Raw genomic sequence first — 15,610 nt, 5'->3', positions numbered from 1 at the left:
CTTGTTAATAAGGTCTGAAAGCTAATAAATGAAGGGTTCCTGCTTCCCCTGCCAGGATAACAAGTGTGCAAAGACAAAGAGAACATGACTGCTCTGCAGAGCTTACATGAAAACCTGGCAGCTTAAACAGGTAGAAGTGCAGAGGATGTGTAAGGTTGAAAAGGTATCTGCCTGTGCTGATTTGATTTTACCTTTCCTCATGTTGTGCTTGAATAATTCTCTCATTATTTCTTCCTATAAATTTGCCTTTACCAGTAGCCAATGTTCAACACTGACTTCTTTGGCCACACTTTTTTCTTTTACTGTACTTTGTTTTGACCTCATTTGTTGCTCAAGTTGATCTTAGGCAAAAATGGAAATCTTTAAAAAAGAATACCCATGGTCTCTTGCTGGTGCACATATGATTGAGTCAAAACTTTGTGGCACTTGGATGGAACTCATGCCTCAAAGCAGCCCCACATTTAATACAGCATGTAAAGCTTTTCAAATCCCCCATGGTCTCATTTAGCACCATTCCTGGCCAGGCTGCAGGTGACTGTAAATGTAAGTGCAGCACACTTATATAAAATTAATTTGTTTTACTTGTCCCATGCCTTTAAATCCTGGCTTAAAATTTAACTAGGGGAAGATTAGCTGAAACCTTAGCACTGTAATTAGAGAGGTGCCAAATGCTTTGTCCCCTTAGTAACTTGTGAAGTAGATGCAGAAGACACACAGGGCTGTGGGAGAGAAGAGTGAGGCAGCCATATCACAGGGACTTGTTAATAACTTTTACTGGAGCTGCCTGCTGCTGTCTGTTAGGTTTGTGTTCTTGTGTCCTTCAGATTTCCTTCTTTTCTTTGCCTCTTCCCTCTTCAATGCAGTAAAAATCTGACCAGCATTGCTTGTGTGGGAGGTGGTGAGAGGATCAACCTGCAGTCATGGACTTTCCCCACCAGTGAAGTAAGCTAGGAAATTACTTTTACAAGGAAAATATAAAGCAGCTGTATTTACAGGCTTATGGACCCTGTCTTTTGAATTTGGTCTTTAATACTTCACCTAAGCTGGAAATCCTGGTGAAAAGCTTTGTGCTCCTAATGCTGATGACTCCTAAAATGCAGCAGGGCTGTTCCTGGCAGGCACTTCCTCCAGAGCTGGCAGTCCTGGAGCTCTGGTTGTGCTGTGGTACCGATGGGATACATGGAAAAAGTGTAAATGCAAACATTGTTCTCTCTTTTTCTCTGCAAAAAAACGGCCTCACTGCCTGTGTGATCCAGGTAGCATTTTAAATTTAAAGAAAACCTGATAGCTGGTGTCATAGCAGCTGCTGCTAAGGAGCTCTACATTCTGTCTGGCAGTCCAAATATATTAGCACTTTGCTTTATTTCTTTCCAGTAAATAGCTGATAGTTGTCTCTGAAGTCTGTGCTTCAAAACACTGAAGCTTCTAAAATCCTGTCAGATGTCTGAGTCTTGAGAGCAGGCATTGATAGATTTTCACATTCTGGGGCCTCTTAGGATGCTTTAGTTGTTTTAGGTGACCATACTTGGTTGCTTCCATCTAGTCTTTAAGGACTTGAAGGCAGCAATCCCTTGCAAGAGGGAAAAAGCTTTTTTATGCTTGATTCATTTCATGAAGGTGTGTGACAGTTAAGAATGAGAAGAGAATTCTTCTGGCTTTGTACAAGTGCACTTGGTAAATCCTTTCTCAATATCCACAATTCCCCCTTTTGGAAATACATGTTGCCCCAGGACTTGTCCCCATAGTTCTCTTTGTTGGTTAAAATACCATTATTTGCCTTTATTTCTACTTCTGTTGACTTTTTGACTGGCTGGTTTTGATGTTAGCTGCTTAAAATGACTTAGCATGTCAGTGCATGAGTTCAGTGAGTTTAAGGAGACAGGAGCTGACCAGAGCTACAACAGGTTGGGATACTGAGGCAGATGAATTGTGGGTGGGTGTGACTGCACCATCCTTGAGACACAGCAAATGCTCTGAGCAATAAAAAACCCTGTGTGTTTTTACATAAGAAACACACCTATAAAAGCAAATCATTTTGAGGTGTGCTGTTATATCTTAGCAACTACGTCACTTGAGGACAGTTATGACTGTGATTCAGTGAAGGGCTTAGGGAATATGAACTTTTGACTTCTCTTTTCTCTGTATGGATCTCACGAAGTACATGGAGCAGATTGTGGCAGTAAAATAATAAACAGCCTACAGCTCATACAGGTCACTACCATTGATTTTAGAATTACAGAAATCCTCAAGAACGCCCTCAGAAAAGCTTTTGGCAGCACCAAAGAAATGGAAAAATCTTGTTTTATCTACACCTAAGTAGTAATGCCTGTCTGGAGAAGTACAAAGCATATTGATCCCATGAATTTTAGATTAAATGACCTTGAAGTCTAAGCTCAGAGTGCTGCTCTCCTACAGCCTCATGCTCCTGACTGCTTTCTTACATGTTTTGCCTCAGGACAAGGAGGAAGAAACCAGAACTAAACAAGAATATAAACATTTAAAGTGGGTCCTTCCTTGATGTTTCCTAATAGACACAATCTGCCTTTGTCTCCTGAGCTATAAATCCTGATGTAAACAGCACTGTTTTGTCTTCCATAGTCCAAAATGCTTTTATTCTCAAAACCTAACGAAAACATACTGTGCTGCCGTGTTATGGCTTTTAGATACAAAGGAGGCTGTGTTTAGAGTAAGTAACTTTGACAAAGTACAGACAAATACTGCCAAGTTACTGGAGTGAGAATCTCTGCTATACCTCCATTTTTCTTTGGCCACATCTCTTGAAAAACCCAAAGTTCAGTCTGTTCTTTTCAGATTATAACCAGGCTTGCCTCTCTCCGTGGAACAAGTAGAGAAGATCTGTTAGCTTGTGCCGCTGACTCTGTTGTTGCTGTCTCTCCGCAGAGGTGACGGTGGTGTACCAGAACGGGCTGCCTGTGATTTCTGTCAGTCTCCCATCGCGGCGCGAGCGCTGCCAGTTCACCCTGAAGCCCATCTCAGACTCTGTCGGGGTGTTCTTGCAACAGCTGCGAGCAGAGGACAGAGGGATTGATCGGGTTGCAATCTACTCAGCAGGTACTCTTGTTTACAAACTGATTGATTTGCTTGCCTGCCAGCTGTCTGCATTCAGCCTTTTGCTTTTGGAGTACAAGTTCACTCTGGTGTGAACCTTCCTGACCTTCCTGAAAGAGCAGAAGGTACAAATGCTATTCCTAGAGTTAGAATATTGTGTAGTCAGGTGCTGCCAAGGAAATCAGTCCTAATGGAGACGTTTTCTGGTGAGTTCCCTACTATTTAGTAGGAAAGATGCAAGCTGTGCAACCTACAGAGAGTTTCAAATCGATTTATAAGGAGTTGGGTATGGAAGGTGGTACGTGGGAAACAGTATCCTCCTTTAGCAATGGGAACTCAGTCATGTTTCACCTTTCATTGTCCTGGCAAAAAGTATCATCCTTTACAAAGAATATTTACATTATTATTTGAAATAGCTAAGAATTTAAAGTTATTTTGTAAACTCAAATTCATTTTGGCTTTAAGGGACTCTGCTCTTTGATTTTGGTCATATGGCAAAGCACATCAAGAGATCAAGTTCATCTGAACACTTCACTATTTTTATTAAAGATTTTTATGTTTTCCTGTATTTTTGTACACTACTTTTATACTTTGGATGTACTATTTTTTCATAGTCCAATACTGTAAATTAAGAGATCCACCCTCTGGTTTTCTGTAAATAATATTTACATGATTATATTTACAAAGAATAGAAACCAAACAGCTGGACTTGGGATGGTGTTACATCATAGCCACAGCATGTTTGAGTTCTTTGTTCCTCCTGCTTAATGCATCATCTGTGTTTTTCTAACAGATGGCACACGTGTGGCCTCCTCCACAGGCATAGACCTGCTTCTGCTGGATGACTTCAAACTGATCATCAATGATGTCTCCTACCACGTCAGACCACCAAAGAGAGGTAGAGCAGCCTGCTTCTGCTCAGCACTGCGAGTACATCTCAGTATTCAGCTCCCTGCTTCACTGCAACATGCTTTATTAACTTGTTCAGGAGCATGGAGTGTTGTTTCTAAAGGGAAACCTCCTGGTTTCTAATCCTGCCCTTGGAGCCCAATTTAGAGATATCCAAGTAATCAGAATAATCACTAATGAAAAGCAGATATTTCATTCTGTTCAAAGCTAGTGCCCCCAGCCCTCAAGAGGAATAAACAAAGAAATAGAATTCCTTTTAATTTCTAAGTTTTTTCAAATTTTTTTAATAATTACTGGAAAGTAATTTAATTTAACTCATTCTGAAGGAATGCAGTACAAGATAGGAATTAGATTAAAACTTAGATTGTCTGGTTTGGAAGAATAAATTGTTGCTTCCCCTGGCAGCTAACATTGTTTCCATTTAAGTGTAGTACTTTGCAGATAATATTGCAGAATAAATATTGCAGATAAACCTCAAAACCTGTTAGCTACCAAACAGTGAAATAAAGGAGACCGTGCCCTTAGAAGAATCAGGTAGGAGGGGAAGGGAAAGCAACCTATTTTGAGTCAGTAAGAAAATCCATTTCAATAATATTATTTGAACATGTGTGATTTTCAAGATGTGAAAACATGCAAAGAAGCTTTTGAGACATTTCAGCATTACTGGGGGAGGCAGGAACTCAGTGTTTTTATCTGCCCTTTTTCTTCTGGGCAGCTTCACAGCCTTCATAAAACACCAGGTTCTTGCATGCCTGTAGTTACCTCTGAGGATTTAAATAAGAGGGACAGCTTGGGAAATGCTGTTTCTGTTTGGCTCTTGGCTCACAGATGTGGGGGGTTTTATTGTTCTGTTATTCTGGAATTGGGAGTGCAGGGTACTGGGTGAGATGGTCTTTCTCCCCTAAATGTGGGCTAGACTCACCTCTACTAGAGATGATTTTTTTCCCCATCTCATCAGAAGCACCTTGGCAGAAAGCTCTCTGCTAAGACTGGATATCTAAACCACAGGTACCACACACACAAAGAAGTGACTCTGTGTGCTGATAGGTGAGCTCTGGGATCACCAAGGCTACAGGAAAGTGTCTCCTAGGGTGCACTTGGCAAGGAGATTTCTATAGTTGGTGCTCAAATGAATGTGTCTGCAAATAGGCACTGAAATTAGTTCTGTCAAACTTTTCAGCTCTTGCTTTTGCATTTTTACAAGATCACCTTGTGTATTTGAGAATGGAAATGCCAGAATACTGTAATTTTAAATAAGTACTTCTTGATGTTCACCTCAGTAGGAACACATGAATTTTTCTTTGTAAGAGAACAGGAGCCTTTAACTAGAATGAAATTATGTATTTTGTGTGTGTTGGAACAGGCAACTGAGTCACTTTTTTCCCTTGAGCTGCTGGTGTTAAAACTTAAGCCGTCCATAGCTTTTTGAGTTGGTAAAATCATATTTTGATAACTTTAGGTACAAGTCCAAGGATGCTACAAATATTAATTTCTTTATTTGGTTAACATCAAAATATTTTGCTTTAATTTCAAACTTCTTTTTTTTCCATGTGGACTGTAAAACAACACAATAGTCACAACTCCTTTAAGAACTGGTATCCTCCAGGAATCCTTTTTGATTTGCACTGCAAGGATAAAGGTGTTTTTGAGTCATGGCCCTGCTCTTGTTTCTAGATACTGTGTGGGAGAGCTTCACTCCTTTGCAGGCAGCACAGCAAGGGGTGTTACCCACAGAGCACTGGGAAACAACTCCTGGCACTGGCAGTGCTGCTGCTGAGGCTGTTGTGGGGTCCTTAGCCCACAATGTTCAGTTGCCATCACCAATAGCTCTGGTTGCTGGTGGTCTGTGTTCTGAATTCTGCCTGTGCCTTGACAGCTGGTGTGATGGATCATAGCTAGTTTAGTTTGTTTGTCTTGTATATAAATATGAATCAGAAGCAGCTGTTGGATAATCTGGCCAGCTTTATAGGGCACCTCTCTTTTCCTTCTTCTTATCAAATTTTAGGAATTTCCAGTAGTAAAGCCCTTCTTTCAAGGGAATCACATTGTCTTAGAGTGCTGGAGCTGTTCCAAAGGCCTCTTTGTTGAGAAGATAGTTTTGTTCATTTCCAGTGCAGACTAATAGTGATTCCCCAAGGGCCCATGGGCAGCCCTGTGGGCACAGTGTGGTAAAGCAGCCTCTGTTTTTCCCTAGAGCTCTTAAGCCATGAAAATGCCACGACGCTGAATGATGTGAAGACGTTGGTTCAGCAGCTGTACACAGCCTTGAGCATCGAGGAGCACCAGCTGAACAAGGAGAAGGAGCTGATAGGGAGACTAGAGCAACTGAAGGAGCAGCTAGCACCTCTAGAAAAAGTAAGGAATTTCTCAGTGTCTTGTATTTATCTTCCAAATGCAGCCTGGATTTATTTCCAGGTTTTAATTGGGTCCCTGCCATGGTTCAAATAGTTTTAAGATCACTGAACCAAGTATTTACCAAACCATGTCTGCTTCTGGTTTCTGTGGAAATATTTTGTTTCCTTGCTTGAAGTAGTTGGAAATGAGCTTGTTAGTAAATAAAGGCTGGGGCTAATGCAACAGAACATCTCTGAACATAGAGAAATAAATACTTTCCTGAGGCATTCAGAGCATGCTCAGAGTAAATACAGGTGACAGCAAGATAGTGATGGAAAAGAAGCTGAGGTTTGTTTGTATAAGCATCATGCATAATCAAATCATTTTTCAAACCACTTAATGTTGCTATTAATATAAGGGACTGATTTTATACTATTATCTCTTAACAATATTAACATAATTACTTCTGAGACTGCAAGATGTATGTTTCTGCCTTCTGCAGGTGAGGATGGAGCTCAGCAGGAAAGCAGAGAAGAGGACAACCTTGGTGTTGTGGGGAGGCCTGGCCTACATGGCCACTCAGTTTGGGATTCTGGCCCGCCTCACCTGGTGGGAATACTCTTGGGACATTATGGAGCCAGTCACCTATTTCATCACCTATGGTAGTGCCATGGCAATGTATGCTTATTTCGTAATGACCCGCCAGGTAGGACTTGATGTGCTGATATTGCCACTTCAGTAGAAGACTTTCTCTGGGCTCTACTCCCTAGAAAAATAGCAAACTTGTGCCTGGTAGAAGCTGCTTTGCCCCTTCCTTATCCTGTTGGAACCCAGATGCCACTTGTTTAATTTGTGCTGGCCAGGGAGGTGGTGTGTGGCCATGGGGTGTTCTCATGGTGGTTCTGGCTGCTTGTCTTGCCAGAAATGCTTTTCTAAAAGTGTTAGGTGACTGACTGACTGCTGTAGCCAAACAGATTCATCTGCTGGCAGATATGGTCAGTACAGACAGGTATGGCTGCCTGAGATACCTTCTGAGTGTCAAGGAAGCCCACCCCTGTCATGTGCCATGCTGGCCTTTTTAAGGAGCCCAAGGATCAGGCATCTTGTTGGAAATACCTTTTACAGATCTGGCCTCCCATCCAGATTAAGAATCCGTCTCTGGATCCTTGTAATTGTGACAGATTCTCTATGGATTTTCTAGTGCATGGTTTTTTGTCTCATCAGTTACTAATTCTCCCTAAATAATGAGGGAGTGCTCAAAGTGTCTCTGCTGTCACAGGGCCATCAGAACAGATGCTGCAGGTGTTCCAGCATGGTGTCCCAAGGGTCTGTCAGCTACATCATTTCAGGGACAGTATTTATAGCAGTTTTTCTCCCTCCTTTATTCCCCACAAACTTGTCAGTACAAAATGTTATTTGTTCTTGTCTCTGCATGGAAGGATTCCCACACTAGGGACAGGAGGAAGGTGCTAGTAACTCATTGCTGCCGTTTAACAAATGAGTAGAGAAGCAAATGTCTGACTTTGCTGGGTCTGGCTGGGATGGAGTTAATGTTCTTCAGAGCAGCTGGTGTGGTGCAGTGTTTGGCACTTGTGACCAAGACAGCCTTGGTAACACAGCAGTGCTTTGGCTGTTGCTGAGCAGTGCTGGTACAGCATCAAGGCCTTCTGTGGTTTTTGTTCTTCCCTGCTCTGCCTCTTCCCATCCCTGGGAATAAAGAGTGGGCGAGGTGTTGTGAGGGAGCACATCTGGGACAGCTGCCCTGAACTGACCAAACTGATACTCCATGCCACATGATGTCACACTTTGCAATAAAATGGGAGGGAGTTTCTCCAAAGCAGCTGTTGCTCAGAGTCTGGCTGGGCATTGGTCTGCTGGCAGGAGGTGGTGAGTGATTGCTTTTGCATCACTCTTATGTTGTTGTGGGTTTTTTCCCTCAGTTATTAAACTGTCTTTAACTTTACACTTAAATATTTCTTGTTTTTTTCCTACCTTTGGATGCTCTTCTCTGTCCCAGCTGTGCAGCAGTGAGTGCTGGGTGGCAGGGGTCACCCACCACTGTGTGAGCTTGGACCAGGCTTGTGCCTCCTGTCAGGAACTGCTCATTCTCCCAAAAACACTGAGACATCCTGTGCTATGGCATCCTGCGCTGCCTCCCTGCTGTAGCTTTATTCTCATTTTCTCTCCTTTTTTTCTCTTTAGGAATATGTTTATCCAGATGCCAGAGACAGACAGTACTTACTATTTTTCCATAAAGGAGCCAAAAAGACAAGATTTGATCTAGAGAAATACAATCAACTCAAGGATGCAATTGCTCAGGTAACAACAATATTTCCAGAAACACAATAAAGAAATTACTGCTTGCCAGGTTTTCATTACTATTAATAGACACACCTCAAGCAAGAAGGAATGTATTTTAAGTTTTCAGCCCATTTTCTTGTCACAGCCCCACTGCAATCACTGAATTGGCTTTGATATTACCAGGAATAGAAGTGGAAGTGTAAATCAACATGAAACCCATATCAATCTTTAAGGGCCTTTCAGAAACTGCTGGTAAATCTTGAGTTGCTTCAGACTCTTTATGCCTCAGAGGAGCCTAATTCAAGATTTCTTTTCTTCTCAGCTCCTACACACCAGATGGATTTAGTGAGGAATGAAGTCTTGCATCCATTCAGTTCAGGTCTTCCTGACATAGCACTTCAGTGCAGTCCTGGAAAATAATGTTCAGGAAATGTAGCTGTATTGTTTAAATCAGTGGGGGCAGATTCCTCAGACTCTGGAGACAGACACTCTTGACAGATTATCCACATTGTGGGATCTGTTCAGCAAAGGATAGAGATGTTTCCTTGTGTTTCTCAGAGCCTTATTGCAGAAGGATGGTGTGAGCAGAAAAAGCAGAGTTACCACATTATTTTTCACTGCTCTCTATCATCCTTTATTCCCAGGCTCTGGAAAAGACAGTGTAAGATATCCAGGGCAAGACAAATTCTACCTCTGGAGAACAAACTGCAAAAGGAAGGACCCAAAGGTCTTTCTGGGGTTTCTTATGCCATGTTGAATACAGATGCCATTGCATGGCCATATTTTCCTGAAGCTTTTCTTCTAGAATCAACCATCCCTAATAATCTAGTTGGGATGTTGGTTTGTTGGGTTTTTGTTGGCTTGTTTTAAAAAATATTCCGGTGAATTTATGGGGTTCCAAATCTCCCCTGCCTTATTCCTTTAAGTGGCTGTGTGCAGACAAGTTCAGAGAATGGTTTTTGTAAATATGAGCTTTCAACTTTTGGGCAAATTCCTGCTGGACAGGGAAAAAACAAGGAAATGTGGGAAAGCTTTTCTTTCTCTAAAGGGAAATGGTACTGGGGGAAGCTGGTTTGGGAGCTTGTGCTTTATAACATGTCTTTTACTTTTAGGCAGAATTGGACCTTAAGAGGCTTCGAGACCCACTGCAAGTTCATCTGCCCATCCAGCAAATTTCTGAAAAGGACTGATCAGCAAAGAACCTCTGAACCCCGGCAAAAAACCTGTTCATAGCTCTTGCCTTTTTTAATTAAAGCATTGCAGGTGGAAGCTGGGACGTGGTGTGGGGGGTGGAGGGTTTTTACCTTTAATCAAGACAAAGGACTGTAAAGGGGGAAAATCTCTTAAATCTGAAGATGGGACTTTGTGGAATGTTAGTTCTGAAAAGGGCTTGGCAAATAGTCACATTTTAAAAACTGTCAGAGTGGCGATTGTGTACAAATACAGGATTGGGGGGGTTCATGAAGAGAATGTAATGCTGGGGTGTTGGGGTGTCTTCTTCCAGCTTTGCAGGGTCTGCCTCTTGATAAGACACCAGCAGCCTGCTTAGCTTTTTAAAGTTTCCTTTACCTGATTCCAGTCTCTCTTTCTCTCTTGAAAAAAAACAAAAGGAGAAAAAAATAAATGAACAAAGAATCCAAGCCACCTGGAGCTCTGGCTGGTGATCAGAACTTGCACTCCACCACCATTAACACGCACACTTCTGGTCAGACCTGGTCTCTTTTATAAAGTTACTACAAGACTGCTTTCTACTGGAAAACCGTGAGCTTCCCCTTCCCAGCCCACCCCCTGTGCTCCACTGACTTCCTCCTTTGCTTATTTGTAGCACAGATTGGTTGTAGCCCAGTGAGAGAAGGAATGAGTTTTCTTCTGGATATTTGATAATCGATGTTTTGGATTATTCCAGAATAACTCTTGAAATTTGCATCCCAATGCCCTTGAGCTCCTCCTAGAAACCCATGGCAGCATTGCATGAGCGGTTTTTTATATTCTGTCTTAAGGCAGGGAGGTTCCCCTCTTCCTACCCCCAATCTGAGAGCCACCTGGACTATGGAATTAGGGAGGCCTTAAAGGATTACAGAACTGTTGCCAGAATCATGACTCCTGCTTTAAAATGAACAGTTTTGGAACATGGAATAATGAAACTTGATACTTGACTGCTTGTGTAATGGGATAGAAGATTTCACATATTGTCAAAGCCTTTCCCTTGCCCAGAGGCTTTTTGAGAGCCTGGGGATCTTACAGTGCAAGAGCAGAACTGCTTTGGTTCTGTAGCACTTTCCCCTGATTGAGTAGCTTTAAGTGAACTTTGTGTCCACAGGTCAGAATTTCTTAGGAGTGGCTAATGACATCTCTTGTTCTTAGCTAAAAAGAAATGAAGGAAGGAAGGTCAACCCATTGCCCTCTCTCTCAGCCAAGGCTGGCTGCTTTCTAAGCAGATAAAACATCTCTTCACTCAAAGCAGGTCAGTCTGGTGTAGCACCCTGCTGATAAATGCTGTGGAGACAGGATGAAGGTGGGAGAAGGACACTAAGCTTTATATACAGAAAGACTGGCTGCTCCTTTTTGATGTTTCACTACTACTCCTCACTGTGTCATGGAAAGAGGCTTCTGGGGTTTTTTTGGAGAACCATGTTTTAAAAATATAGGAAAGAAATAATTCAGTATTAACTAGATGCCAGGTGCCTTGCAGATGTGGAAACACAGCTGGGATTGCTGCCTCTTCTCACTCAGTGGCATGTTGGACCGAATGGGTGCATGTTTCTAGTTTTGTTTTTTTTTTCTTTCCTCCCCCTTCTCCTCTGTCTTTCCATTTAATTACATTGTGTGATTATTTTTTATCTGTTTTATCATGTTTGTGTGATGAGTTTTAAAAGGAAAAAAAAGTGAACACAATCCTGTAGCTGAATCCTTGGTGTGTGTTTGGGATGAGGGAGGGAGCATGGAGAAAAGTCCTTCTTTAAAAAAAAAAAGAACAAAAAAAAACCTGAACATGTGTAAAATCCTGTATCATTTATGAAATATGTATAAAAGAGCAATGTACTTCTGGAACAATAAATAACTATTCAATTTTTGAATCAATGCTCTTGAATAATGTTATTTTCCCCAGCTGAGAAGAGAATATTCCCTGTGTGGCAGCTCTCTCCTGAGTTTCCTCCATTTCTTTTTGTTTAGGTTGTGTCTTCCTGACTGACCTTACCTCACTGAGGCCGTGGTGGTGCAGATAATAACTTTCCTGAAGAAGCCTGGATGGAGATGTGGCTGCCAGGCCTGGCTGCCTAACACAGGGATCTCAGGAGCAGTTGAGGTGGTGAGGTAGAGATAGAGATATTTGGTCTAGAAAGATCTTCCTTTGTTTGGCCAGCATAGTAGCAGGATAAGAATATATATGGGCAGTAATGCCCAGCAACCCAGAAGAGGTACCTGTGGTGTCAGTGTATTTCTATATGCACTCAGGTGCTGTTTTGGAGAAAAACTGGAGTGTCAGACTTCAGTTCCTTTCTGTCTGGGCCCTTGAGGGGTTTATTTTGTCATGGTGACACGTGATTTGTTCATTAGCTTTGGGAATCAGCAGAGTGTGCTTTGTCCTGACTTTATGGATTATTAGGATGAGATGTTTGCTGCAGGTTTCCACTGTGCCCGTGGACTGCTTAAAACAATTACCATCCATGATTAGCTAGTTTTTGAAAAAGCCAACTCTTGTGTTTTTCAAAGCTGGAGGGGAAGGGCTGGAAGCTGTTTGTTGTCACTTACCTTTAATCACTGCTGACAGGCCTCCTTCCTCCAAGCAGCCCTAGTCTGCTGCTGCTGCCACCCTTAGGTAAATTGTTTGGCTCAGTTGCATAAGAATTCTTCCCTTTTGGCATCCAGGAGAGCAGCAGACTTTGTGACATCTTAGCACCACCATTTCTATTTTGAAAACAAGAAGATACTGTCACAAAATTGTTCCTGCACACGAGTTAATGTTGTTCTAGAGATGGTGTGGGTTACAAAAGTAAGGAGAGTGGCTACACTTGTGCCCTGGAATCCACAAGCCTGCTCCAGTCTCAGTGCCTTGGAATGCTAACACTGAAGGGAAGGGCAGGGTTTGTTTGCTCTCCTGATCCCTATCTCAGCATCAGCACACACTCTTGCAGCAGCATTTCCCCTTTGGGAGCCAGGCAGGTGACAGGGTCCTGTCCCCCTGGCAGCACTTGCAGAGCAGGCAGTGCTGCCTGAATTTCAATGTGCCACTGCATTCCTCAGCCCTGGTGAGGGAGGAACAGCAGGGAGCATTGCAGTGCTCAGGTGCTGCTTTTTCCACTGATTTTGTCATTCTTTTGATTAACCTCTTCTGTGATAAATATATGGAAGCTGGGTTTCAAATAAATATATGGAAGTTTCATTTCAAATGAATGTGTGGAAGTTGAGTTTTTTATGGCTTTAGGTTAGATGTAGTGTTCTCTTGAGGGTCTGTGTTTTTAAGTATAGCAAGCCCAAAATTCTTAGTATCTAGGGTTTTAACACATGACCAGTTCAAAGTTTCCTGGAGAACAGCATTAAGTTCCCTTTGCCACACCCCTGAGGCTCTGCCTTGCAGGCCCCTCCAGGGAAGCTGTTCATGGCTCCTCTTTCCTGAAGAGCAAAGAAGAAACCCTTTTTCTTTGCCCCTGTATCCCTTCCTGCCTGGCAGGCAGCAGTGATGATCACCTTGCTGCAAGTTCTTGTGCTTCCATGTTGGCTTTAAGAGGGTTTGCATGAGGCTCTGAAGCTGCTCTTGGCTGCCAGACCATGGCACTGAGCCAGCCATGTGAAGCTGGCCAAGCTGCCCTGTCTTTGAGCCAGTGGACCAATTTCTTTGATATCCCCTGGGGTTTTTGTGTCTGTGGAGTTAGAAAAGCAAGCTTCTTTCCTCTGTGCCCCATTGTATGGCTTCATTTTCACAGAGGAAGGAGATTTTTATATCTTAAGTATTCTTCTACCTATCCCAAAAGATGCTAATTATTCTTTTTAAAAACCCATCAGGCTTATTTTCTTTACTGGCATTTAAAAGGATGAAAAGTAAAATCCAGTCATGAAAATTAGACTTGCAGTGTATCTAAGCCCTGAAGCAGGGAAGAACTGCCCTTAGGCTGTGCTGCTGTGGCTCTGAGGGCTCTTAAAAATGACTTATACTTCTCTTTCTGCCCCTGACTAGTTTTGCAGTTTTTGTGTGCTGTCTATGCCATCTGAAAATGGAGGAGCATGGAAAATAGGACTTGGGTTTGTAGGACCTGTGGAAAAACACTCTCTCTCAAACACCAAGTTGTGCATCACAGTGCTCCACTAAGGGAAAGGAAACAACTGCTACTCTTGACTAGGAGTGATGTTACTGCGCTCTCAGTGTTGTGCTTGTGAGAAGTTTGCTCACATTTCACTCAGCTTGTGCTCCCTCCCTGATCTCCACAGCCCTTCCCACTGGCTCTGAGTGCTGGAACAAGTTGTTTACAGCAACCAGGCCTATCTCCAAGTCCTTGACTTCACTGCAATCCATCTCAGCTGCCTGTCAGGGCTTATTGTGAACGTGCATCCTCCAGTCAATCCCACACAAGGCAGCCTGTCCTGTGTGCCAGGCTCTCCTCCCTCCCTGCAGCAGGAAGTGCTGATTAGCTCTTCCTCCTGCTCCTTCTAGGCAGGCTGCAGGTTCCTGCACCCAGAGCTGTGCTTCACACACCTCCCAGGCATTGCTGTGTCCTGAGAGGTGGCTCTGACAAAACCCAGACCAGCATTTTTGTTCATGAGTCCACTGCAAACTGTACGAGGCTTTCCAGCCCAGCCAATGCTTTGAGGAATTTGAGTTCCTTGTGTGAGGATGGTAAAGCCCTGCAGAGATCTCTCTTCCACAAGAAGGGTGGTTGCCACCTGCAAAATGAGCATTTTTCTGTGTTAAGAACAGATATGCACAGGCTTTGTAGCAGGTTTAGAAAATCCCTCTTGGGTACCAAAATAAAATCCTTGCCCTTTATTTTAATTTTGCCTTCCTTTTTCGTATCTTTTAAACAGTATTGGTGGCTTCTTTTAAAAGATTCTAACTTGAAGCTGATTCTTTTTGGGGTATTGGGTGCATCAGTCTTTGGGGTGCAAAAGTGGAGGTCAGGAACAACATATTTGCTGTAGAGTGCAGCTCCTACAAGAATGCCCTATTGGAATTGTGTCTCTCCCAGAGCATCTCCTTGCACAGAGGTTTTTTTCTTTGGGTTTTTTCCCTCCATTTATCCTCTCAGGACTGTTACAGCTCCTTGAGGGATAGATTGTTTGTGGGGGAATTGGAACTATGAGTATCACCCAAATTTACTTTCAAAGAGAAGCTGCTGATGGAAGAGTTGCCTCTGGTGTTTCTTCCCAAAAATGTTTAGAGGTAGTCTGGCTGTCTTCTCCAGCTTGAGACCACTTCCTTCAATTAGATGTTATGGTGATTTAGGATAGTGTCTTCTCTGGGAATGCTGGGGCATCTCCTGCTTTAATCCATTTTTGAGAACTTGATAGGGCCTATAGGTGATACCTTTGAGGCTCCAATTTGCCATGCTGCAGTTCATTTCTCTGTGTTAATTGTCAGCTGTCAGTCACTTCCATGTGCCTGTCCAAACCTTGTTGTAGCAGCTACAAAACAAAAGCAGCTGGTGAGGGATGGTTCAGGGAGCTGTACACACCTGTGACACAAACAGAGCATTCCATTCAGGCTTGTCAGTTTTATTTACCTGGCATCATGAGTACGAACCAGCCTCTCAATGAAAGGGGCAAAATAGAAAGTCCAGTGGCTTGCTGTATTATTCTCTGTTCAATTTTAGTTTCTCTTCTGGGAATTCACATTGTCACCTCTTGAGGGTTATCTGCCTTGATAGCTTTGTGTAGTGAATCTGTTCTCTTTTCCTGTTGTTGGAAAAACCTTTCTGGTACTGCACAGCTGTCAGCACAATAGAGCCACAAGAATTTCTACTTTTTTTTTTTCCTTATGGGAGCAGTAATAGTAATTTATTCA

General features: G+C 42.7%; 1 protein-coding gene across 1 annotated transcript in view; it reads left to right on the top strand.

Moving 5' to 3' along the window:
• The window catches only part of MCU (mitochondrial calcium uniporter), an 87,861-nt gene extending 76,171 nt beyond the window's left edge, over positions 1 to 11,690 (top strand). Inside the window, exons 3-8 of the mRNA XM_036385544.2 lie at positions 2,902 to 3,072; positions 3,863 to 3,967; positions 6,173 to 6,333; positions 6,815 to 7,018; positions 8,515 to 8,631; positions 9,726 to 11,690. Coding sequence (XP_036241437.1) covers positions 2,902 to 3,072; positions 3,863 to 3,967; positions 6,173 to 6,333; positions 6,815 to 7,018; positions 8,515 to 8,631; positions 9,726 to 9,803 — 836 coding nt within the window. The 3' untranslated portion in view covers positions 9,804 to 11,690. The remainder of the gene's footprint in view (positions 1 to 2,901; positions 3,073 to 3,862; positions 3,968 to 6,172; positions 6,334 to 6,814; positions 7,019 to 8,514; positions 8,632 to 9,725) is intronic.
• Positions 11,691 to 15,610: the final 3,920 nt, after the last annotated feature.

The sequence above is a fragment of the Molothrus ater genome, chromosome 8 (assembly GCF_012460135.2).
Source record: "Molothrus ater isolate BHLD 08-10-18 breed brown headed cowbird chromosome 8, BPBGC_Mater_1.1, whole genome shotgun sequence".
NCBI classification, from domain to species: domain Eukaryota; kingdom Metazoa; phylum Chordata; class Aves; order Passeriformes; family Icteridae; genus Molothrus; species Molothrus ater.
This window is presented reverse-complemented; position numbering and strand designations above follow the sequence as displayed.